The sequence below is a fragment of the Paramormyrops kingsleyae genome, chromosome 24 (genome assembly GCF_048594095.1).
Source record: "Paramormyrops kingsleyae isolate MSU_618 chromosome 24, PKINGS_0.4, whole genome shotgun sequence".
Lineage (NCBI taxonomy): Eukaryota > Metazoa > Chordata > Actinopteri > Osteoglossiformes > Mormyridae > Paramormyrops > Paramormyrops kingsleyae.
In genome coordinates this window covers 8,156,793-8,181,024 of record NC_132820.1, presented here as the reverse complement: position 1 = coordinate 8,181,024, position 24,232 = coordinate 8,156,793, and the positions used below count along the sequence as shown (strand labels likewise).

The following is a 24,232-nucleotide window of genomic DNA, read 5'->3' as shown; positions in this document are numbered from 1 at the left end:
TAATATACCTCCAATTGTACAAAAATGCTCCTCAGAGTCCATTTCTGTACCTTAAGTTAGACTAAAAGGCTCATATACCTACAGCTAGGGAACAGCTGGCAGACCCTGGAGGATACAGCCCCAGGGACAAGAAACCGACGATGTATATGAAGGCTGTAAAGTAATGGAACATCTGAACAGAACAGCACTGACAGAAATTAACATTGGCTTTTACTGACCTCATTTTTCGTATTTTCTAGTAACAACAGCCGTAATGTTTCCAGACTTTGATTGATGCGGTCTCGTCTTCGTTTTTCCATTTGCGGTTTTGGGACCTACCCAAGTGTAAAAAGAAAGAAAAAATATTATTATTTGCAATAATAATAACAATAACAACAAATTTTAAATGACTGAGTCGGCGCACAATGGTTCACCAAATCATTTTAAACGACACAAATGTGAATTTACAGCGCCAAAAATTTGAAATATTTAAGGTTATTTTGAAAGCAGAAAAAAACAAATATTTAAGTTGCTATAGTGCATTTCAAGTTTAACAAGTAATAACTGGAAAGGGTATAGCATATTCTTACTCTTTTCAGATCTTTGGGGTCTGCGTTTTCCTTGGCCATTGTTTTCATGGTAGTATTAAACAATGTCCTATAATTGATATCCGAAACTGTCGTCGACCTCTTAGTGAGATCGCGGCGGTACAGTGAGCTCTCTTGTACGTCTCGGAGACCACGCCCAATTGATGCCTTGTTGATGCAGGTCGCGCCCCTTCCTGTTAGCCACAGGTACAGATAGGTGTCAACTCTGATTGGCCACAGCCTTGAACGTAAGACAATGCGACTAAGTTCACTTTTAATAACCAGGGCATATTTTGATTACCTTACAGTGAAATTAAATATTGATTCCAATGTAAGCAATAGAGCCACTGAAATTTAAAGGCTGAATGGACATTAGGAGATCCCATTCAAGAAAATCTTAGAAAAATAAAAAGATTTCAAGTATAATCGCTAAAACTTCGACCAAGGTTCGCAATCGTTAATTAACCGAGGGTAACAGCAGATATTATGCGTATTATACTTAGAATAACGACAACTAAATCAATAATAAAAAAAGATACGCCTGAGGAATATACGTAGGCCTATCCCCCCATGCCTGCAGTAGACTGAGCTAAGTAATCGTCCTCTCATCTCTCCTTATTACGCAGGATAAAGCAGCACAAAAGCCCAGCCATCAAGAAAAATATGAGGAAAAGGGCACTTAGGTTTATCAAAGGGTGGGCATTTAGGACAAAATGGTCTTAACACCATGACTGAGATGCTGAGTTAAGTTACAACTCTGAATGTAGGTGAGTAGAATGGTCTACTGAAAGGCTCCGTTCTGTGCAAGCTCCGTGCCTTTAAAATATGTCGATAATTTCCTACCAGCTACGTTCCGTAATTGTAATTATAGATTTATCGTTTTATAGTAACGAGAAAACACATCTGGGGACAACCCCTCATTGACCTTTTCGATTTGATCATCCTAAATAAACTACGCCAAACTTCCCACCCCCCTTTCTCCAATCTAACCACAGACACGCTTTTTGTCACCTCCAGATTTCTCGTGTTGGTGTTAAAACCAGGTTGCTTGGGGAGACGAGAGCAATTCTCCACTAATATGCTCTTCCAGGTTCACTGAGAGAGACAAAAAAAAAACGGTAATTCGTCTGACAACAATAACAGCAGAAGCTGGGCTAAGAATGGATTCGACCAAGTGGCAGCACGTGATAATAAACATCCCACGTGTCAAAGAAATAGTAATGATAACAGAAATATGGCCCGATGTGTGTATGCGAACACTATCGACCCTCTAAATGTAGCTTCCCACGGCACCCCTGGCTTAGTTGTGAAATTCCTTTTTCTCAACACTTTTGTGAACCATTTCTTATCAGACCAAGCAAATATGTATAATATGTCTCTTCAGAAAATTCAGAAATTATTCGTTTCTTATTTTTTTGAAAAGCTAATCTGGTTAAGCTTAGAATATTTTAGCCAGCAGATCTCTTGCCTTGGGCAAATTTTATTTTTGTTGTTTGTTATTCGAAACTCCAGCTGAATGTTGAACTTTTCTGAAAAAATTAAAGTGAGGATATGGGTCGGTTCTTAGTAACTAAGAAGGCAGTTTCTGAAAGACGATGCTGCCTTCTGCGTAGCGTTGTATTTACATTAATTCGCATTAATCGAAGGGAGCGGAGGATGACAATCTTCGTCCGATTTGCACTATTGCAAAGGGAAGAAAATGCCTGATACATACATTAAGGAGAATGTGAATAGCTAAGGTAATATAGCCACTGGGGTTGTTGTGCATTATGTTTTTCAGCAGTAAACAATCTGCATTGTGGCTCTAAATCACTTTTTCCCGATTACCAGGCCAAGTACATTCACCTCGTAGATAGTAATGAGGAAAATGTATTTTTGCTACGCTTGTATCTGTATCCAGAGTACTTTTAAACAAATAAACGACAAACTAAAGTTAGTTAGTTAATTAATTAATTAATTAAAAAACCGGACATGTCGTTTAAACAACGAATCAGGCACTTGGAATGGCCGACAAATAGTCTGTCTAATATTCTTTCAGGTAGGAAAATTGCTTCGTCTGTCGGTAAAACAATATTTGCCCTGCCTAAGTTGTATTCTTCATGCTTCAGCGTTTTATATGATCCAGTGCATTTATCCAGTTGCATTCCCGTTGCACGGACCACAATTTGCTTCCCACGCGTAATTGCTCTAGACTTGACACCTGTGTGTAAAAGCACTTCCCGAACTCTATGCCCAGGGACCAAATACACAGCCGCGGCACGCTTAACGGTGACACGCAATGTTTTCCTGCCTTTAGCGGCACACTCGCCCCCCACTGTTTCGCACGCGGGCACAAACGTTCAGCTACAGCTGCAGTTTTATACCTGATGTTTTTTTTAGTATTTATATTTTGCAGGGAATAGGATTTTTGGAGATATGAACCGCATCTTTTGTCTAAATTATTGTATACATTTGGCAAGGCTTCAGAATAAAAACGTATTTGAAATGTACATCAACCGCGAATTTCCCTCCGTGGATAAATAAGTATCCATCCATCCATTCATCATCTAACCCTTGGGTCTAGCCCTTCTGTTTCGCGTGTGCTTTGATTTTTCACTTTATGTATAGTGTAACTCCCCCTTCTCATTTGCTGTCTGTATGTGGGACCGTTGTTCTGGGAGAACGTTGTTTCGTGCTCCTCCACACCTGTGGTATGAAGATAAACCCACTTAACTTGACTTTACTTGAAATGCCGGTCTCTAAGCAGGCTTGGTAGTTGGAAAAGTCAACTAGCTTATATTCGACCGTCCTGCCTGCAGAAATTATGGTCCACACGTACACGTCATAAAAGCATGTGGCCTGACTTTGAGCTGGCGAAGCTGCGATCGTGTGTTTTCTGTCACTTCCTTGCAACACCGCGTTGCTGTTCCCACGGGAAACTTTGCTGTTCCCAGCGCTTCGCTTTCAGACGATATTAAAGGAAAATAACGCACCTTTGCGATTTTTCCCACACACTTGTCGAGTCAAATTATACAACTGAATTAATCGCCTGATTCAACTCATCTTTTTAAAATCACAAGAAGCGTCTATGACACAGTCGGGCACAAAATAGCATTTAAATAACTTAAGACCAAACTGTAGAACCAGTACACATTACCATGCATTTTGGGTGGGTTTTTTTCGCTGGTTGTTTTGCTGATGAATTGCACATAAACGGTCTGGTTTGCACACAACATGCACCTAACACTGAACTGGCTAAAGCGGAATTGTAAAAAATGAATTTGAATGCAGAATATCCAAATGCCTCTAGCAAACAAACCAAAAAATAAATAAACAACAAACTATAGTCATATGGGAGTTTTATTGATGTTGATGTTGACTGATTCTCACAAGAGAACGCCAAATGCGTGTAGCCAAACTGAAAACACCTTTAAGTGCCAGATTGAGCTCGTGGCTGCGAGGTGTTACGTCATTCACCCACTCAGTAGTAAACAGGACCCTAAAGTTAGATAAGGGACATGATTGTTTGTGTTAGTCGTTGCTGCCTCTCAATAAAATCTTATGGGGGATTTAGGGGTTAAAATGACCTTGAAGCAAAACCTTCAAAATCAGTCATTCCTAGCATATCCCTCTCAGAATAAAGGGTAAAAATTTGTACCTTTGCTTGTCACTGGGGCTGTACCTTCAAGGGCCTGCCAATTGTACCCTTAGCTGTTGGGAATTGTACCTTTTAAGGTACAGAAATGGAATCTGATTAACATTTCTGTACCATTAAAGGGTAAAAATTTGTACCTTTGTTTGTCACTGGGGCTGTACCTTCAAGGGCCTGCCAATTGTACGCTTAGCTGTTGGGAATTGTACCTTTTAAGGTACAGAAATGGAATCTGATTAACATTTCTGTACCATTGATGGCACATTAATGCTGATTGTATCTTCGGGATGTTTCTCAGAGTCCAAAGCCCAAGTGACAAGCAAAGGTACAGATTTTTAGCTTTTTTATGTGAGTGTAGGGACCTAATAACACAGTCACTAAAAGTTCATTTTCATTCAAATTTCACATGAATATCAAACCCCCAAATACAGTGTAGTGTTTTTATCAGGATTAACGTCAAAAAGAATTTCTAAAATAATTTTAGATACTTCGATTTTAATTTGAAGAACTTTTGATGAAGCCTCATTACTTCACGATAAGCAACGCTCAGTTATTTGGTTGGTCTTCAAATTGGGGAGATAATTCAGTTCAGCCCCATGCTAACTTTCAAAACATTATAATTAAGTCTTTAAACTACGCAGACTCCGCTCAGGGGTGTCACTTTGCTCACTGAAAAGAAGGTGTTGCTGGCGACGTCACTGTCACCTTTCAGACCACTTGTCACCGCGTATATAAATGGGACCAAGGTCTCGACTGTAAGAGTTTTCTGAAGTGCGTTTGCTTGGTTGATGATTGCGAACTCGAGGGTCTAATACACTCACCGACGTTTTACTTCGACGTTTTCCCGAACTGTCTTCCCGAAGACAAAATGAGGGATTCTAATAGGAGTACTTTCAAGACAGTTAAAAGGGTGAGTTCTTAACAATGAGATATCTTCCCAGTGTTTTCCTCAACGAAATAATAATAATAAATATTCAACTTGTACTACAAAACGATTATTTTTCAGTCGAATAATTTACTGTTGTTGTTCATAAAAGTTGCATCCTAACGATTAGACCTATACGTTTATAATATAACAATATATGATTTGTAAAAAAGTGAGAAATTTAGAATAAATTTGGGACATTGAAATGGGGAATATATGCCGGGTCAAATCGAATAATTTATCAAAACCTTACTAGCTTATTCATTACGTCTAGTCATTTGAATCCCCCCAAAAACACGTTTATCACATATAAAGTGCGCACATAAAATTACAACCTAAAATATTATTGTAAACTGCTTTCTAAATATCTGTCAATTCTGTCAAACTGTTTTTGGCCAACTACACCCAACAGCTACAAAACAGAATGCCTGCCTAAGTTATTGTGTCCCCATCTCCAGGTGATGAAACCTCTGATAGAAAAGAAGAGGAGAGACCGAATGAACCACAGCCTGGATGAGCTCCGGACGCTCCTATTGAGCCACACGCTGGATACGGTACATCTGCCATAACTTTCTCTCAAGGGCAGGGGGCGCCCGATCGCGCTGCAACACGTTTGCCATTATTTTTATAAAAGTGTTGTATAGAGTATTATTACAACAAACATATTCATTCACATACAAACAGGCACATGTTTTCTTTCAGTAGGACTATATAAAAAGATTTATAGATTGTAGATAAGCAATTTGTATAGAAATGCAAAACCTGTGCGCATTTTATGTACCAGAATGCGCTTCTACACGGCGTAACCGCAACGCTTCGTAACGAGATGTCCAATCCGCTTTAATTTCAGCGTTTGCGGAACCCCAAGCTTGAGAAAGCAGAGATTTTGGAACTAGCCGTTGAGTACTTAAGGAAGAGGACGAGCCACGGGGATAGAAGTACAGGTAATGTTCACAGAGTGCGCCTTCTCAACCGTGTACAGTTCGATTCAACTAAAGATAATCTGTTTATCTAATAAAAGCAGCGTTCTTTAAATTTACCGGAATAACTATGCAATTTAATGACTTAATAATTTCTGTTGTTAATTAAGGATATCTGCTTTTCTCCTTCCCTCACTTTCATCTTCCTGTCCCAAATCAAACTGACTGGCTTATTAATCTATCGTTTCTTCTTACATGTCCACTTTGAAACCATTTTCTTGCTATTAATTGGATCATCACACATCTTCCTCTACGCACTCTGCACTTAATCTACCGTGTATTTCACCTTTACTGTCTTACTGTCCTTCATTTTTTTGGTTTTCTGCATCTTAATTAATTGATGCTTCCTTTCATACTTTCTCTCTCTCTCTCTCGCCCGCTTCCTACCACTTCCCTATATCACAGATCCAGCAGGTAAAGCCCTGGATGGGCTGACAGGGACTGTGGCTGATTCAGCGGGAGGGGAGCGTACCGCACTCCAGACGGGCCCTGCATGCCCTTGCTCAGGCGGGTACAGGCAGTTTGACTCCCGCCTCCCCGCCATTGTTGACTCTATGCAAGGCCCCAAGCAGGAGGGCCGTTCCTCGGGTCTGAGACAGAGCCCCGAGCCCCAGAGCCCCTCAGACTTCTGGGGAGGCCAGAGCCTGCCAAATGACCCTCCGTTGTGGTTCAGGGCCACAGATGCTCTGTGCCCTACACAGGGCTTACCGCCAGCAATGCTCTGCCTCAGCTGTGGCCAATCGGAATTGTTCCCTGCCTCTTTACCCGCCTTACCGATGTACCCCAAATTCTCCAGACTCCAGCAGCCTCAGAGTCTAGCCTCTATTCTTCCATTTCCATCCCCTCCCTATTCCCTTTCTCCTCCTCCCTCACCCTGTTACTCCAGCTCCTCCCCTTCTCTCACCACCCCTCCTCCATATCACTCCCATCCCAGTTACTTCACCTTTCCTTCCTCCCTCTCTCCTCCTTCCTCTGATTGCTCCCTGACATCTCTCTCTATGTCACCTCCCCCCATGCCTCCCCCCCCCAGCTTGTACCCTCTGGTTCCTGTGGAGACAGTTTGCCCTCCCCCTATTACAGCCCATCATACCCCTATCAGCCGTCCTCTTCCTGCAATTCCCTCCCCGACCAGGAGGGGGCACAGGAGTGCTCAGAGACGACAGTTGTTCCCCAGTCCGACGCAAACAATATGGAGACCTTGGTCTTGAAACAGAATAATATTCATGACCACCAAGTGGACTCTACAAAACTGGACCATTCATGAGAAGAAAGCATAAAAAAGGAAACCCAGGCCTCAATATTTAGCCAACAAAGGCAGCCAAGCTAATAGAGTGAATGTGCAATCAGACCAGGATTTTTAAAAATATGTATACAAAGTGTCTGTCGTAGAAGATTTTTAATGTATTGTGTCATCAGTCATTTCACTTCACATCTGCATCTTTTGTGTCACTGCTCATGCCATGTAAATATGTTACTGTGTTTATATAAATATAGCTATTTATTTTTTTCTCAAAGTAACTTGTAAATATATTGCAATATTTTAATTAAGTAAAGGTCTATATTTTAAGATTGCCTTTTCTCTCCTTTCAGCGTGATTTATGCACCAGGCATAATTGGGTTTTGTAGACATCTGCATAACAAAGACAGTTTATAGCAGGGTTCTTCAACTCTGGACCTCGATTCCAAATCCAGGCCGTGTTTTCAGTTGTCCAAGGTAGTTAGTTTAATAATTACTGATTCTGATTGGTCAGAGGCTTCACACCTGACTGACGGGTAAAGGAAGGCTGGAAAACCAGCAGTGCTTGGACCTCGAGGACCGTGAGTTGAATAACCCTGGTTTATAGCAATCAAAACGTTATAAATACATGCTCATTAGTTTGCACTCTGACTCCGATTACATCACACTTCGACTGCTTATTCTGGTCAGGGTTGGGGGGGTGGGGGGGTGGACTGGAGCCTATTCCTGGCAGCACATAACACAAGGCTGGGATAAACCCCAAAGATGATGCCTGTCCATCTACAGACACACTTATACAAACTCATGATGGACAACAGAGATACCAAATTAGCATTACTAAAGACCTTCAGTCTGCATGCAGAAGCTGAATGGAAATGGGAAAACCAGCAAACTCCACACAAATGGGCAGAGGTGGATAATCCAGGTCCAGAAAATATAAATCCAGACCAAGATTTTGTTTCGACCAACCAGCTGAGTGCTTTGTGACTGTGACTCGTTAAACTGAAATGATTGGTTTGAAATAAAATCTGGGTCTGGAGTTTTACTTTCTGGACCTGAACTGTCTCTGCTAATGGAGCAGAATCTAAACCATCAACCCTGAAGGTGCAAGTCTGAGCCAGATCAACCATGCCTGTGAAAACCAGCATTTAGAACCAATGGCCAAGCGATTTCCTTCCCTGATGGATTCTTCTTTGACAGAGACACCTGTGTCAGTTTATTTCTGAATCACATACCTGAAGCAGAGTAGAACTAAATTATAGCAACGACAAAGGCCCGGAGCTTGGATGAGATTCAACCCCACAACTGTTGGATGATCGCCAGAAACCCAACACACTGCCCATCACACCACAGAGCCTACAAAAATTACTTGATCCAAATCAAACTTGCCTGTGGTTGATAGCATTATCCTACAAAGGTGATTTCACTGCAGACGTAGATACTTTGATATAACAGAAAGCCAGCTAATGACAAAGCCACATGACTCGAGTGGGCGGCAAATCCAGAACTTTTAAAAGGTTTTACCCAATCAGAGTCTCGAAGTCCAACACACTCTCCATTGTGCCACAGAGCCTACAGAAGTAACCTGATTTAAAATAAACCTGCCTTTGATTCATAGTATTAACTTAGAGTTGACTGCAGATGCACTACTCAATAGAACATAAGGCCATCTTTCACAACTAACCAATCTGCCTCTCACAAGGATTCTTTAACAGAGATGTCAGACCAGCATCAATTTACTTCTGTATCAGAGGCAGCACACAATCAAATGATGCTAACAACTAGACCCCGTGACTTTGCTGGGACTGAAGTCTAAAGATCCAACAGCCCACCCATTACACCACAGAACCAACAGCAACCTCTTGGTTCAAATCTAACATGCCAGGGATTTATGGCATTAACCTAGAAAGGTGATTTCACTGCAGATGCGGTTGCTTTGAGTTAACAGAAAGCCAGATTCCAAAACCAACCTGCCTCTCAGAAGGATTCTTTGACAGAGATGTCATACCTGGGTTAGCTTACTTCTGCGTCTGATATCTGAGGTAGCGCAGAACTGAACAATGCTAATGACAAAAGGCTATGACTCTGGTGGGACTCAAACCCAGAACCATTGAACAGCTTCACCTACTGTAAAGCTAGAAGTCCAACACACTATACATTGCACCACAGAGCCTGTTAAACCAGGCCAATTCCTGTGATTTATGGCTTTAACGTTGCTAGAAACATCACACCAGTGTTGATTTTTTTCTGAATCATATATCTGGGGCAGAGTAGAACTAAATGACACTAACAACGAAGGCCAACAGACTGGACGGGATTCAAACCCACAACCTTTGGATGATCTCTAGAAGTCCAACACACTACCCATTGTGCCAGACCAAATAAAACACGGCTGAGATTTATGCCATTGACCTAGAAAGATTTCACTGCAGACACATTTACTTTGATAGAACAGAAAGCCGGCTTTCACAATCAATCTGCCCTTCAGTGGGATTCCTTGACAGATATGTCACACCTGGGTTAGTTTTTTCTGGATCTGATATCTGAGGCAAAATAAAACTGATTGAAGGTAACGACAAACTCCCACGACTCTGGTGGGACTCGAACCCACAACCTTTGAATAACTACACCCAATCAACACCTAGAAGTCCAACGCGCTATCCATTGCGCCACAGAGCCAGACAAAAACGTCCATTTCAGATCAAACATGCATGTGATTTATTATATTAACCCAGAAATGTGATTCCACTGCAGTATCGGTTACATGTTACGCAACAGAACACCAGCTTTCACAACCAAGGGCCAACCGATCTGCCTATCAGACGGATTCTTTGACAGATATTGCACACTTGGGTTGGCTTATTTCTGCATACAAGCCCAGTATCATGAAGTGCAATTTGTCGGTTAGCTAGATAACAGATTTAAGATAAACCAGTTTAAACGGACTTTATGTTAGTTCACTTACATTTAGCCCAGACTACCTTAAACCTGACAAGTTATCCAGCTAACTAACAAATCCCGCATCAAGATATAGGTCCCGGATACCTGAGGCAGAGTGGACCTGTACCATGCTAGCCACAAAAAGTCCATGAAACCAGCAGGGTGTAAACCAACTACTTTTGAACAACATCCAACAAAACTTTAGAAGGCCAATGTGTATGCAATGTATTGCGCCACAGAGTTGCACATAAATGGACGGACGCAAATTAAACAACACTAGCATACAACAACATAGCATTAACCCAGTAAAGTGATTTCAATGCAGATGCACAGAATGCCGGCATTCACAACCGAGGGCAAACCAATCAGCCTCTCAGAAGGATTCTTTGAAAGAGATAATCACAACCGAAATCTGAAATCAGAGATAGTGTGGAACTGAACAGTAAAGGGATTTCACTACAGATGCACCCTATAACTCTGAGAAGATGGCAATCCACAACCTTTGAACTACCTCCCAGTCAAAGTGTAGTCTGCCTATCCCAGTCATGGTTGTGGCGTTTTTTATTATTCGTATTGTCACTATTATTTGCGAATATATTACTTCTACCGAGTTAACGTATAATAGGCACCCAAGCTTTGTTAAGGTCATATGACCTCTAGAGGGCGCCATCAGAGCCGTTTGATAGTTGGATTACAGACTTTCGAATCCAAAGTAGAATTCTGAATTCTTAGACTGCAGGAAGAAAGCATAATAATATAAACATCAAAAGATGCAGGTAGCTCAAGAAAAACTGGCAACAATAAATATATTTCAAATAACATAAGAGCAACCTGTTATGAATTTCTCTTATTCTAATCTAGTCTTAGTCTCTGGTAAGCAGCTCCCGTGTTGCTGATATATTTACATATATACGAGAATGCATGCAAGTGATATCCCTTTGCCATCTATCACCAGATATTATACTGCATATTGCCAAATCTGGACACACAAACATAAAGTCTTATCTAGCTATACATCCATTTTTTCTACCCGCTTTAAACAATATGTAGTTGAAATGCTTAACGATTTAAACTACAACTGGGAGTATCGAGAGGAATCGGTATAAAGAATGGAAAAGATTTTTTAAAACTATTGTTAACTTGAAAACTGCATATCCCATTAGCAAAGCTCTGTTCGTCAGGCCCCTATGCTACCACATGTTGAAGGCGCTTGTCTGTGGGGGAGGGGCGAAAGTTACTTTATATAATTCCTTAAGCTTTCTCCTAAATGTCCAGATATACAGCTTAGTTACTATTTTATCAATCTGCGAAAAATGTTTCTATAAATACAGTATTGAGTCTAATGTGTCAGCAGAAAATATCCCAAAACCGTGAAGGTTGTTTACACGAGTCAAGAGGTAGTCTTGCCCGGTTCCTGTTTGCCCGCGTTAGATCACGGCCTCCTAATTCTTAACTTCACGCATTTTGACACTAAAACATTTTCGAACGGAATGAATAATTCTTCAGGAAATATATTCAGTCGTTTTTAATGTTTTGGTGGTATTTACCAAAAATTGCGATATCTGTACGGGCAGAGTTTCGGATGCCTAATGAATAAAAACCGGGGGCTTTCTTGAACACCAATACGTGTATGCCATTGGTTAGTTTTAGGACTCTACGCTTTGAAAACGCCACGTGATTGGTGTTTGGGAATGTCAATCAGTGTGTGCGGCGGTCCAGAAAGAACATATAAAGAGCACTGAAACGCCAGAACGGTGCGCGAGAGCGAGCGGATGGTGACAAACTTGTTCATCCACTTAAATAGCTAGTAGTTCAGAGCGAACCCGCTCACAGACATACACACTTACACACAGACTGGCGCGATTCAATCAGTCTTTTTTAATTAAATGATATCGTTTTTTTTCTTAGGGGTGTGTCTTCCCTTTTTCATAATTTTTATTCGTGTCATAACGTTTGGTTGATAGCTATTAAATTAGCTTGCTAACCAGTAAACTTAGGGGCACGATGTGAATTTGTCGTCAGCTCAGCTGTACGCTATATTTGTTTTTTTTTTTCTTCTCTTGTCGTGGAAAATAGCTGAGGTGGGAGGGAGGTTGGGGCTGCTCACCAAAAGAGGAGGCGGCGACCAGGCAGTTGTGTGTTTATCTGTGAGCCTACCGCTACGTTCGTGAGTGAGTGCCTTTTTTTCCTCCGTCGAGCTTGTGTTGCTTATGAATAATTCATAACTTTAAGAAGTGTCCCGACAGGAGGCGTGGTTATGCAAATAAGCCCACAGATACTTGCATAATACAGGAGGCACGTTCACGTACGGTACGCAGGGAAGAGGTGGGTTTTTACGACGTACGACGCACGAACGTTTTTTCTTCGTCAACTTGCTTCGCTTTCTGGCCAAAGCTCATGTGTATGTCTTGGTGCATAGCAATCGGGTGTCAGGACTACAGTTGGACACTGAAGAACTATCAGTTTCTTTGGTCGCTAGTGTGTTTTATAGACCGATATATGGGTGTTTACTGATCCATTATATACAATATACGAACTTGCAACTGTTTAGAAAAGCGGTGTGAAACGTGAAAGTTCCAGGTAGTGAACAGTGAGTATGCCTGCACTTATTGTTTGTCTATCATATGTATGTGTAAAATGGGGAAAACGAGATATAAACGTTGAGTCTGATCACAACATTTTTTTGTTGTTGTTTGATTTGTATTTTTAAGATAAATGCCAGCTCCGTCACCTGTCTACGCACCGTCCAGCAGAAGATGATAGAAATGTCAGTGGACAAAGAGACTGTTTTGCCAGGTGATGTAAGAGTGGATCCTGCAGCTCACCTGCAGCCACAGCAAGGAACAGAAAGAGATGATCGCTGTGCCCAGGGGCCCACAGTGGCGGAGGCTGATATGGCGACTTCCGGAAATTCAGATTCGGCGTCCACATGTGCCGTGGTGGCGCTCACTGGGAGCGGCATCCTGATGGAGAGCGACTCGACCAACAGTTGTGGTCATGCCGAAAGGGTGGAGCTTGAGGCCAAGATGGCCGGCTCCCCGTTTAAGCCTAGAAACGGCCTGCAGCAAGCGGAACCGCAACGGCCGCCTCAGCCACCGAAGCTGAACAAACGGCGCAACACCATGAACGTGGGATTTAAGCATCCCGGTGTTGGCAAGAGACGCCGACGGGCCAATTCTGAGAGTGACCCGGTCCTGCCTACCAACTTCCTGCTTGGTGGGAATATTTTTGACCCGCTTAACCTCAACAGCTTGCTGGACGAGGAGGTGAACCGGGCCATCAACGCAGAGACGCCCAAGTCTTCGCCGCTTCCGGCGAAGAGCCGCGACCCTGTTGAGATCCTTATCCCGCGTGACATCACTGACCCACTCAATCTCAACAGCACCGGGGGGGACGCCGGCATCCTGGCGTCGCCCATCAAGAGTGGGGGCCGAAAGAGGCATCGCAATCGGCACCACGGGGGAGGGGGTAACGCCGCCACCTCCGCCCACCCTGAGCCCTCTGAGCTGGAGAGCACAAAGAGCAGCGAGAGGTGCACTGTCGCAACTGCTGGTGGGGCATCTGCAGCTGAAGGCGTAGTCCTGGAGGCCCCCAGAGAGGGCGCTGTCTTACTCAGCTCCATGCCCTTGCTGGAGTCTCCGCGGCCTTACGAGCTCAACACTGTCATCAACTGTAGGGATACGGTAGTACCGCCTATCTTGCCCCGCGGCACAGCCAGCTGTGGACCTGAGACAGCGAAATTGGCTGCACCTCCATCCCAGCAACTCAGCTCCCGTCAACGTAAACGCAGGCGAGCCTCCAGTAAGTGTGAGTCACGCCCGGCTGCAGTCACTCCCAACTCCTCGGCTAAGAAGGGTGGCAGTGAGAAGGGGCGACGGCCTGGTCAGGGTGCTCCTCAGACGTTTCACACCCCATGCACCAGCACGGGGGGCGGACGGAGTGGACCGGCGCCGAGTCAGAGTCACCGGAAGCCGCGGCAGCAGCAGAAGTTCCAGTATGGTAATTACAACAAGTATTATGGTTATCGCAACCCGGGCTGGAGTGAGGACCCGCGCATGTGCGTCCTTCAGCCAGAGTGGTTCCAGGGCAAAGCCGTGCTGGACCTGGGCTGCAACACGGGCCACCTGACATTGGCGATCGCCAAAAACTGGCGGCCGGCACGCATCGTCGGGCTGGACATCGACAGCGCGCTGGTGCATGCTGCTCGGCAGAACATCCGGCACTACCTGTCCGAGGTGCAGGCCCAGCAGGCCCGCAGGGCGGTCCGGGAGGACGCTGGCGGCAGCCACGGTGACTCCACGGGCCGACGGGATGCCTTGCCGGAGTCCCCTAGTGGCGGAGCAGCAAACAACGTCCAGAAAATGGACAGACCTGACAAGAGTGATAAAAAGACTGAGGCTGGACTGGATGTGATGTGGGTGCCGGATGGTTCTACGAAACTGGCTGAGCCGCCTGTGTCCGTGGAGCGTGGAGACACTGGGGCAGTGTGTTCAGAGGATATGGAAGGGGTAGAAGGCACCATGGAACCTGAGCCCCCGCGCAACTCTCCCATGGATGTGGACCATCCTTTCCCTGTCTCCCTGAAGATCTCCAGGGGCCCCATCGCTGCCCCCCCTCTCCCAGACACTCCTCCCGCGGTCCCTGGTGACTTTCCTGCTAATATCTCCTTTGTGAGGGTAAGTGTTCCCCCTGTGAGTGGGTGTGTTTTGCAGGTACCTGTGTTTCATTGTCACGCTTCTCGTCATTGATGCTATAAAACCCCCTTTTTGAGCTGGTGAATTGAACCTAAGGTTCCTTTGCGGCTGCTGCTGTCTGCGTGCTGCCGATTTGTGGAGGTCTGGACCACCACAATCGGTCCGTTCTGCTGTCTCTGGGGTCGTCGTTTAGCTCATGGTTTGACAAAGCAGGGCTTTGGTGCCGGTGTCATCTGCCTGCCTCTTCCTGTTCGTTCACAAGGACGCGTGTGGCTGCCACTGAAACCATACTGCAGGGTGTCGCTTTTAAATTCTGGTTGTCATGTTTTTTTTCTTTCTTTTTTTCTTAGTAGGTAGTGTGATGTATGTGGCAGCGTGTGCTCTGGATTCATAAATGTGGAGTGAGGCCTGTTTTTGTTGTTTTGTTTTGTTCGTAGATGCTTTGGAAGGGCTGTTTTTCATTATCCCCTGTGTAACACTTCCTGTCAATTTACTTACTCTTGTTCTTGTATCTGTTCATACGCATGTTTGTCTGTTGGTTTCCTCTGTGGAGCAGCGTAGCATGTGGATTAAACCACCCTCCCCTCCCCGTACTCCCCCTGGGCCCAGAGTACAGCTGTGGGGCCCAGTGTCTGCCCGGAGCTCACTTGTGCCTCCCCATGACAGCTGCGTCCGTACAGAGTGGGAATCCCGGAACAAGGGTGCAGTGTCTCTGCATCCGCGCTGTTTACCACTTTCTGTTTCGTGCCTCTGCAAGATGTTGGGAAGTTCATAAGTAGAGGCTGCAGTTTGCCCCGCCCCCAAATATGAGTAGAATGGTAGCCAGTGCTCCTGTTGAGGGTGTGGTCCCGTGGGGGTTGTATTATCTGAGGTGTGAGTGTGTCTGTGAAAGATTGTGCCGATCCAGTTTGATTGTGTTGTGCTTTCTCTTGGATCCCTCGCACCGCAGCTCTCTTCCTTCCTTGTCTTTGTCTAAACACGGCGAGAGCTTGCAACCATGCGTGTGGGGAAATATCTTTGTTTTGGACTGTCAGGTGACTTCTGCGTAGGTGTGTTGCTTTAGGTGTGTTTCGTGTCCATTTAAGAGGAGCACAATTCCTTTAGAGTGGTTCATCTTACAAAATAGCTCAGAAAATATGTGAGGAAGATGAGGAGAGGCGTACTGGAGCTGAAATTCCAGCCACAACTTGGACATCGTTCAGGCAGCTCTGCAAATACCACCGCATGGTTAACGCCTTATTAGCTTTGTTTTTATTTCTGCTGTGGAGCGTCAGTGTGGCTTGGTGCTGCCGGCTAGTGACCGGAGTGTGCAGTGCACCATGACATTTTTATTTGTAACTGGCAACCAGCCCAAAATTATAAAATCACATCCTGTCTATCTATCTAAATGACATCACAATAAAACAATATGATATTATAAATATTTTTATTTTTTATACATTTGTTTTGCACAATGACTATGTGTGTACAGTCAGCTTTAGTTTTTATTTTCCTGCTATGCTGTTGTTGCTAATGGTCCGATTCTGTATCTCTTCATGCAGCTGGAAATCTTGCAGTGTGGGTTCAGTACTTTGTTGAAGGTACACACACCAGCATCTTCTGGGTGACGAGCAGTACATTGCTTAACGTACATGGTGAATGAACAACTCGCCAGTTACAAATAAAAATGTCATGGTGTACTGACACTTGACAGTGAAAATAATAAACAAAGCTAATAAGGCGTTAACCATGTGGTGGTATTTGCATAGCTGCCTGAACGATGTTTAAGTTACGGCTGAAATTTCACCCCGCGACCCTGAATAGGACAAGCGGGTACAGAAAATTGATGGATGGATGGATGGATGAATGGAAGAAAAATATGTTTGGAGATGCGCTGCTTACGGAATCAGACCGACCAGGCTTGTTGGCAACATTCATGCTCAATTACATGAGGGATAATGTTGTGTTTAATTTGAACTGGTTATTTAACATTTTTGTGCCCAAAATCCTCATTAGATGCCAGAGGTCAGTTTATCCTAAAATCATGTGACTGCATGTAAATCCTCATATAATGTGAACTGCCATCTAAAAACTGAAGCAGCAATAAAGTGGACGCTCCTCGTAATGTCAGGCAGAAGCTAACCGGGACCCTGGTCTCCTGCCCGCAGGGGAACTACGTGCTCGACAACGACATATTGCTGCACGCCCAGAAGCCGGAGTATGATGTCATCCTGTGCCTGAGCGTGACCAAGTGGGTCCACCTGAACTGGGGAGACAGCGGCGTACAGCGCCTCTTCCACAGGGTCTTCCGGCACCTGCGGCCCGGCGGACTCTTCATCCTTGAACCGCAGCCGTGGGGCTCCTACGGCAAGAGGAAGAAGCTGACTGTGAGTGAGGAGGTGGCTGGGGAAATAAGGGGGCTGGAGGGGGTGGTCAGAGGGGGGGGGGGGTAGTTTCACTAGGCAGGGTTGCAGAATTCAGGGAATTTTCAAAGTTGGAAACTTTCCATGGGAATTAATGGAAATAAACTGGAAATTTAGTCTATAACAGGGAACTTAATCGTAGGAATTTAATTCAACATTCATTTTTTTGTTGTTCAATGAGAAAATTGATTAAAGTTATACTCACAAATTAATCAGTCAAAATTGTCATTTTTTAAAAATCCTATATTAGAAATTTGCTTGCATGTCTGTCTATGACAAAACAAAATGTTTGTATACGAGTTTGTATAAACTGTGCAAAATTTCCAGTTCTCCAGTTCATTCCCATGGAATTCCAGCTTGGAATATTTTCCAAATTCCATTCCCATGGAATGGAAAGTTTCTGGCCCCGTTGCAACCCAATGTTATCAGTCACAATCAAGGGGAGCATGTGAGAGTCGATGGCGGTGCAGGGAGATGAAGGGATGCATAGATAATCATCAGCACCTGAAGCCCGTTCTTTGATTATCTGATCCAAGAGTCACGTGGTCCCAGGGCTTCTCTGCGGCCTGAGCAAATGGCCCCCTCACGTCGGAGATTTTGTGTCACGGATCCTCTTGAAGGAAGCTGCTGTGATTTCCCTGCTGCTAGAGGAGGTGGTAGTAAGGTGGGAACAGACTAAATCTGGCACAGTGCCTCTAACTCAACCAGCAAGAGATCGAGTTCAGTCAGAGAAGTCGGTGTTGGAGAACTGAAATGTGGTGTTTTGGAGGTGGGAATTTCAGGGGTGGAACCATTTATCTGGTATAGGCAGGTCCATGGGTACATAGGCAGGGCAGCGAGTGACTGAAGTGCCCCCCCCCCCCCTTTAGAATCCAGTCAAATTCCTTATTGCAATATTTGTGGGAAATCATTCTTGAATGTTCTCCCCCCTCTTCTTTTCCAGGACGCCATCTTTAAGAATTACCACAGTATCCGCTTCAAGCCCGACCAGTTCAGCACGTATCTGACGTCGGAAGTGGGCTTCTCCAGTTACGAGCTCATTGGGACGCCCAAGAGCTCCTCCAGAGGTTAGCCCCACCCCCCGTCCGCATTAGCCCCACCCCCCGTCCGCATTAGCCCCACCCCCCGTCCGCATTAGCCCCACCCCCCGTCCGCATTTGCCCCAATCCCAACCCTTCTGCCAGCAGCATAACGTTCTTACGTTAGCACTTGGGGCCCCACTTGATGTTTATTGCTAGAAATGGTTCAAAACCACACACAGGTTAATCTCATCCATTGTTTCCCCGAAGGTTTACAGCTTGGGGGGGGGGGGGCAGACAGACACCGACAGGATTCATGGTGTTCATGTGTTTCTTTTAATGACAGCAGTCAATATAAAAAATATAAATATAAAATATAAAGATATTTTTAAAAGGCAGATATTTTTGTCTGCTTTTCAGGTGATTGACGGGCCACATTATCCGACGCGCTCTCTGTCTGCTGGTGGGAGTGTGCTCACCTGTGTGTACGCACATTGGGGCGGAACTCTGCCGTAAATGACTTCTGTTGTGATCTGGCGCTATATAGAAAATAAAATTTAAATAAAATTAACTTGACCTTCAAGGGGGGGGGGGACGGGAGGTGCTATAATGGTAGGGGAAACACTGTCATCCTATGTCTCATCATCCATGCACACGCACACACACACACACACACACAAATCCCCTGTCAATAACTCCATCTCTTCATCCCACAGGATTTCAGAGACCAATTTACCTGTTTCGCAAAGGGCCATCACCTCCCAGGAAGTGACCCTGTTTCTGTAGTGACTGGCGGGGAGACGGTGAAGACTCCTGCCTGGATACGAAGGAAGCGGCCTGACCTTCGCTTTGGGGCACGCATTCGGAGCTGCGTCGACGTTACCGTCATGCGAACGCGTGGGGTGGGCAGGGGTGTTTTGAGCAGGGAGATCGTCAAGGAAACGGACAAGCTGTTTACGCAGCTGCACGCTGATCTGCGAACTGAACTTAAACATGCGTACACACACATGAACTAAAAAAACAAAAAAAAAAAAAACACACAATGGTGTGGTGTTATAGTGTTTTGCTCCCATTCAACCGTTCCTGTGTCAAAAGTGCAGCTAAGAGTCTTTCTCTTTTTTTCCTGGTGGGGGGGGAAGCGGTTCGGTCTCTTCCTCCCGTCTGCTGCCGACTGACACCTGCATGTGATGCCAAAGACTTTCATTTGTAGGACGCTTGCCAAGCGGAGTAGCAGCGGAGTCCACATGCTCCTAGTCTGCCGTCTGAGGTGCAAGGCCGCAGGGAATGTTCAGCTAGGTTGGCACTAGGATAAGACTTGAGTGGATATCAAGATAATAGCCCCCGACCTTCACCATCCCATCTGTAGTACAGACGGCCGCCGTGTGAATTCCCAGCTGCAGCCGATTCTGGACCTTGCCCAGATCCCTTCACGCCGCATCCAGTTGATTTGGACACAAACGCCCATGTGAGAGAGAGACTTGGGGGCAGTCAGTGCTGTGTCAGATTCTGATCAGACGTCCGATTCTTATCTTGCACCTTTTGTAGGACTTCGTTTGGGATTCCGATATCTGAGAGATCCTTTCCGATCTTGACCTTCCGATGGGAGGGAGGGTCTGTGTTTGTTCCCCTCATCTCTCTCTCTCTCTCTCTCTCTCTCTCTCTCATTCTTTCACAATCATATCCTGGTATTCTGATATACCCCACCCCCCCGTTCAGGAGGCAGAAGACATTGATTATGTGTTCTGGTGTGAGAGCAGCAGACTATAGATGGTTTTTTTTTTTTTATGTTTTTTTTTTTTAACTGTCCCTAGATTCCTTGTTCAGCTCATTGTGTGCTTATCAAAGACTGTGTTTTGCAAGATTAGATTTTTGTGAGAGCACAGGGCCCAAGGATGGGTGGCGAGGTAGGAATGCTCTGTGCTATGGTCTTCACCTACCTTGCTTTCAGGACTTGTCACATGTACACACACATAGTTCAGCTCTGGGAGTTGTGTTCTGCTAGCAAACATTTGCTCAGAGCTGGTAGAAGATCTTTAGATCTCTGAACCTTAACTCATGATGCTGTCTTTGGAAAAATGTTTTACCTGCCATTTTTTTTTTCTTCAAAAGAAATTCTTCAAACAGGCCTCCAAAGTCTGTCTTCAGTACGCCTGAGCACACAGTAACACAGGATTGTTTTCAGAACTCAGTGCTGGGATCATTTAGGATCTTTGCTGTTCACTAGCTTTTTTATGTTTTATAAAATTGCACTGGTGCGATGAGAGAACTTGCCCTGTTGTCTGTTGTCGAGAAGAACAGCTGCCAGTAGTTGCTGCTGACACCACTATAAACAGTGCATTTGGGTGGGGGGCTGCTGTTCTCTTTGCATTTGGTTCTGGTTGTTTCCTTTTTAACCTGCTAGAAATGTTTTCAAAAACGGACACTCACTGTTCTGCAGCTTTTCAATGTTTTACAAAGTGATGGAAGAAAAAAAAATAAATTTTTTCCCTAGTCGGGTCAGTTTTTCTTCTTTACAATGAGCGGCCATTCAGTATGACCTACAAGACCAGTAATTGATGGGCTGCCTAGCGGCAAAAATTGACATGACCAATGACAAAAGGTGCTTGTCAAAATCTTGATTCGGCCGTGAATACCTAACGACATAAACTGACAATGGTAATTAGTATAAGGCAGTGTTTCCCAGTACGGCCCTCAGGCGACCCACAGACAGTGCAGATTTTTGCAGTAGTGACCTGGGACGAAACAAAAATGTGGACCGAACGTGGGTCCCTGAGGACAGTATTTGGAAATGCTGGTCTAAGGCGCTGCAAAAAACCTTATAAAACCAGGATAACGGTGCCATGTGCTGCTTGCGGATCTTGAAGCACAGCCATTGGGTTGGGTCCAGCAGAAAAATTACGTTTTAATGTGCAGCCCTTGTTGTGTTTGTTTGTTTTTCGCCACCATTTAACGTCTTTATTAAACAATTCATTGCTGACGCTGGGCACGCGCTGGAGGAAGATTTATGGAGTACAAACCTACGCCAATTTAAATTACCCATTTAAATTACCCTCACAGAGAATACAGGCCAATAGATGGTAATTATTATTCAATGAGGGTTTTCTTCGTACAAAATGGACGACAAACTAAAAATTATTGATGATTAATAATTGCTTTTTAATAACCGCGGAGTAACCGTTCAGAAAGCCGAATATTAAAGGTCATCAACACCGTTATCTTATGTACTATACAGGCTATATACCCTCATATGGATTATAGTTTAATTAAAGAAATGAACAGCTTCTATTGTAGCGGTAATTTATATTTATTAGCATGAAAGCTGATATCTGAATTGTGTCCTATCATTGTTTATCATTTTCATAGTGTCGTTGCGTCTGGGCATTTGTAATCAGATTACCGGAAATTATAATAATAAAAAAATAGATACTGTCATTGTCCAAAATTCCAAATTATTTATACTTCATTTTTTCCTAAGTCTAATAAATTTAAAATAAACAGATCGATGCGGGAGCAAGGTCCACCCACGTATTACGAAAAGCCCGCCCATTTTCCATTTAAGCATCTGATTGGCTAATGAAAGCTACCGTACGTTCCTTGTATATTCAATACTTTCAGCCCTTAGGGTAGTTCATTCATTTTAATTTGTATCACTATAACATCAATTTCTCTTTCAGTATTCGTGATCAAATTGACACAATTTTGCAGTGAAAAGAATAAATGTGTAACTGGGTCAATCACACATTTATTCTTCTTAAAAGCACGGCACTTTATGATAAGATTTGGATGTGCCGTTGTCGGTTGAGGTCTGACTGCGGTTTTATGGTAAGCGTTTAGGTGACATCCTTTAATATAAACTCTTATTCACCATTCGATTTTTAAACATTTCTTACGGGAAGTTGTTTTTATCAACCTAAAGGCTCGGCATGTTTCTGTGTCCCAGCATAAATTAGACGAACGCCTCGATTTTTTACCCGTTAAGTATAAATGCCTTAATTACCTCACAATCTTTAAAGTGGTTTAAAGGTAAGCAGTCACAACTAACGTAAGAGAACTGTTAGATAAAAAAAGTCAGAGAAATATCCATTAAACGACAAGGTGGGATCAACTTTTCGCGTGTATATAATTATCAGCACTCAGTTTCATATCTTTGGTTAGTATTCATCAGGCAGGCAGAAACGGTGGTTTTGTTTGAGAGTGTTTTTGGTACATAAATATGCCCTACCGTCATGGGCATAACTTTGGGTTGTGCATTGGGGTGTGGGGTAGTGGTTGAGGTCTCCACCCATTTATGGAGATCTAGGGGATGCATTGGCTGGCTTTGATTATTGCGGGGGTTACAATCCCCCCTTAATTTACGCCCATGCCTACCATGGTAACTGCGTTAAAAAAGTAACCCGCTCTCCGAAATCTTGAAATATGTAAATTTTCTATATATATATAAAATACCTATATTGTTAAATGCGTGTTATATACATTAGAAATGATCAAAGTTACATAAATTATTTAGAGTATGTGTCATTGTTTTTGTTATGAAAGGCCCTAGGACAGGGTCACATGTTGGTCGCTGTGGTTTATTTGATACAAAGCTAGGGCAAACCATTTACCACACGCTTCCTAGATCTGTATAGCAGTGTTTCTCAAACCGGTTCTCGGGGACCCACAGACTGTCCATATTTTTGCTTCCTACTGGGAACTAGGAGGGAGCAAATATGTAGACCATCCAGGGGCCCGCGAGGAGCGGGTTGATAAATACTGCTGTATAGGCCTGACAGATACCGTGAACGCTCTGCTTGTGTGCATTTGCCCAGCAGACACAGAGAATGATCTGCATGCAATGGAGACCTGTCAGTCCGAGGGTGACGAGAAGTTCAGGGCGCGAGCTAAGAAGCTCCTGCAGATCTTTCAGAGTGACTTCTTCCAGACACTCTAAGGTGAGGACCACTTCTTTAAGCTCTAAACGTCACAGTTATATACTATATACGGGTAGCATAAAAGCTCACCCAAAATTAAACTTTACTGTCATTGTACGCGTGCACATGCGCAACTAAATTAGATAGCTGTACGGCTTAGCGCAAGCATCACACATAAAAATAGTATTGAAATAGATCGTAGACTAGAATAAAACAATTGCATTGCTTGCACATTGCCCATTTATGCAAAATAATTTTATTTGTTACCTTCAAGTTCCTGACCGACAGGGAGGTGGTGTCTTACGGATCGTAGTAAATGTCCCTGCAGAGACATCTGTGTTTTTTATTCACAGTCCGGATGCTTAAAGACGCTTTAAGCCAAAACTTTGAGCCGATTAGGTCTAGCCGTCTTGATTAGATCGATCAAGCGTAAAGCAAATACTTGGATGGCAGCCTGTAATGAACTCTCCCGCTTTCCCCCCAGTCTCACAGACAGACGGTCATTCTGCTTTTGGCATTTGCCGGCAGTGTGATCTAATTCAGATAAACTAACTATTAAATCAGCCGCTGATTCACAATTTAGTTCATCCAGGCTACCTTAAATATAAGCCATCTCAACAAGGATGTAAATATTTACCTCCCAAAATAAAATGGTAGGCATTTAAAAGGGAGCTGTCCTTTAGGTTATTATGAAAACGATTAGGCTGTATTTAATAATTATCCACAAGGCCTGGCGATTATTAAACCTGAATCCGATAATAAAATAAATTGCCTGGAAAAACATGAAAATAGTGACACAGCTAGTGTGAGGCAGGGGGCTGAATTGCATTTCTGCATGTTTTTGATAAAAGCCCAATAGCTGTCTAACGCCCAAAGGGATATAAATACTCCGGATGGGTCTTCCAACACGTTCTGGGAAAAGCAGTAA

The 24,232-nt window shown here is 44.0% G+C and overlaps 2 protein-coding genes and 1 non-coding gene across 7 annotated transcripts; 2 read left to right on the top strand and 1 right to left on the bottom strand.

Annotated features, from left to right (window-relative positions):
* Positions 1 to 5,065: 5,065 nt before the first annotated feature.
* her1 (hairy-related 1) lies at positions 5,066 to 7,551 on the top strand. The gene is made up of 4 exons (XM_072706894.1): positions 5,066 to 5,107; positions 5,581 to 5,676; positions 5,973 to 6,066; positions 6,508 to 7,551. Exons 1-4 carry the CDS (start codon positions 5,066 to 5,068, stop codon positions 7,308 to 7,310), a joined length of 1,035 nt encoding a protein of 344 aa, XP_072562995.1. The 3' UTR covers positions 7,311 to 7,551.
* A 2,374-nt stretch (positions 7,552 to 9,925) lies between these two features.
* trnar-ucu (transfer RNA arginine (anticodon UCU)) lies at positions 9,926 to 10,018 on the bottom strand. The gene is made up of 2 exons: positions 9,982 to 10,018; positions 9,926 to 9,961 (listed from the first exon to the last, which is right to left on the bottom strand). It is a non-coding gene; the product is annotated as a tRNA-Arg (tRNA).
* A 1,979-nt stretch (positions 10,019 to 11,997) lies between these two features.
* mepcea (methylphosphate capping enzyme a) lies at positions 11,998 to 20,884 on the top strand. 5 transcript variants are annotated; one of them, XM_023803607.2, is made up of 6 exons: positions 11,998 to 12,450; positions 12,526 to 12,604; positions 12,991 to 14,955; positions 17,121 to 17,339; positions 18,319 to 18,442; positions 19,111 to 20,884. In XM_023803607.2, the coding sequence occupies exons 3-6, from the start codon at positions 13,036 to 13,038 to the stop codon at positions 19,164 to 19,166; spliced, it is 2,319 nt and encodes a 772-aa protein (XP_023659375.1). In that variant the 5' UTR covers positions 11,998 to 12,450; positions 12,526 to 12,604; positions 12,991 to 13,035; the 3' UTR covers positions 19,167 to 20,884. The 5 variants fall into 5 exon arrangements, with proteins under 5 accessions (XP_023659375.1, XP_023659373.1, XP_023659377.1 ...); XM_023803605.2 differs by having other exon boundaries at positions 12,526 to 12,869; XM_023803609.2 differs by lacking the exon at positions 12,526 to 12,604.
* Positions 20,885 to 24,232: the final 3,348 nt, after the last annotated feature.

Bases quoted from the DNA above. Each gene is read 5' to 3' on its own strand.
- her1 (XM_072706894.1), top strand. From the start codon at position 5,066: ATGAGGGATTCTAATAGGAGTACTTTCAAGACAGTTAAAAGG. The intron at 5,108-5,580 runs GTGAGTTCTTAA...CCCCATCTCCAG, and splicing joins CTTTCAAGACAGTTAAAAGG to GTGATGAAACCTCTGATAGA. The intron at 6,067-6,507 runs GTAATGTTCACA...CCTATATCACAG, and splicing joins CCACGGGGATAGAAGTACAG to ATCCAGCAGGTAAAGCCCTG.
- mepcea (XM_023803609.2), top strand. From the start codon at position 13,036: ATGATAGAAATGTCAGTGGACAAAGAGACTGTTTTGCCAGGTGATGTA. The intron at 14,956-17,120 runs GTAAGTGTTCCC...TCCTGCCCGCAG, and splicing joins CTAATATCTCCTTTGTGAGG to GGGAACTACGTGCTCGACAA. The intron at 18,443-19,110 runs GTTAGCCCCACC...TTCATCCCACAG, and splicing joins GCCCAAGAGCTCCTCCAGAG to GATTTCAGAGACCAATTTAC.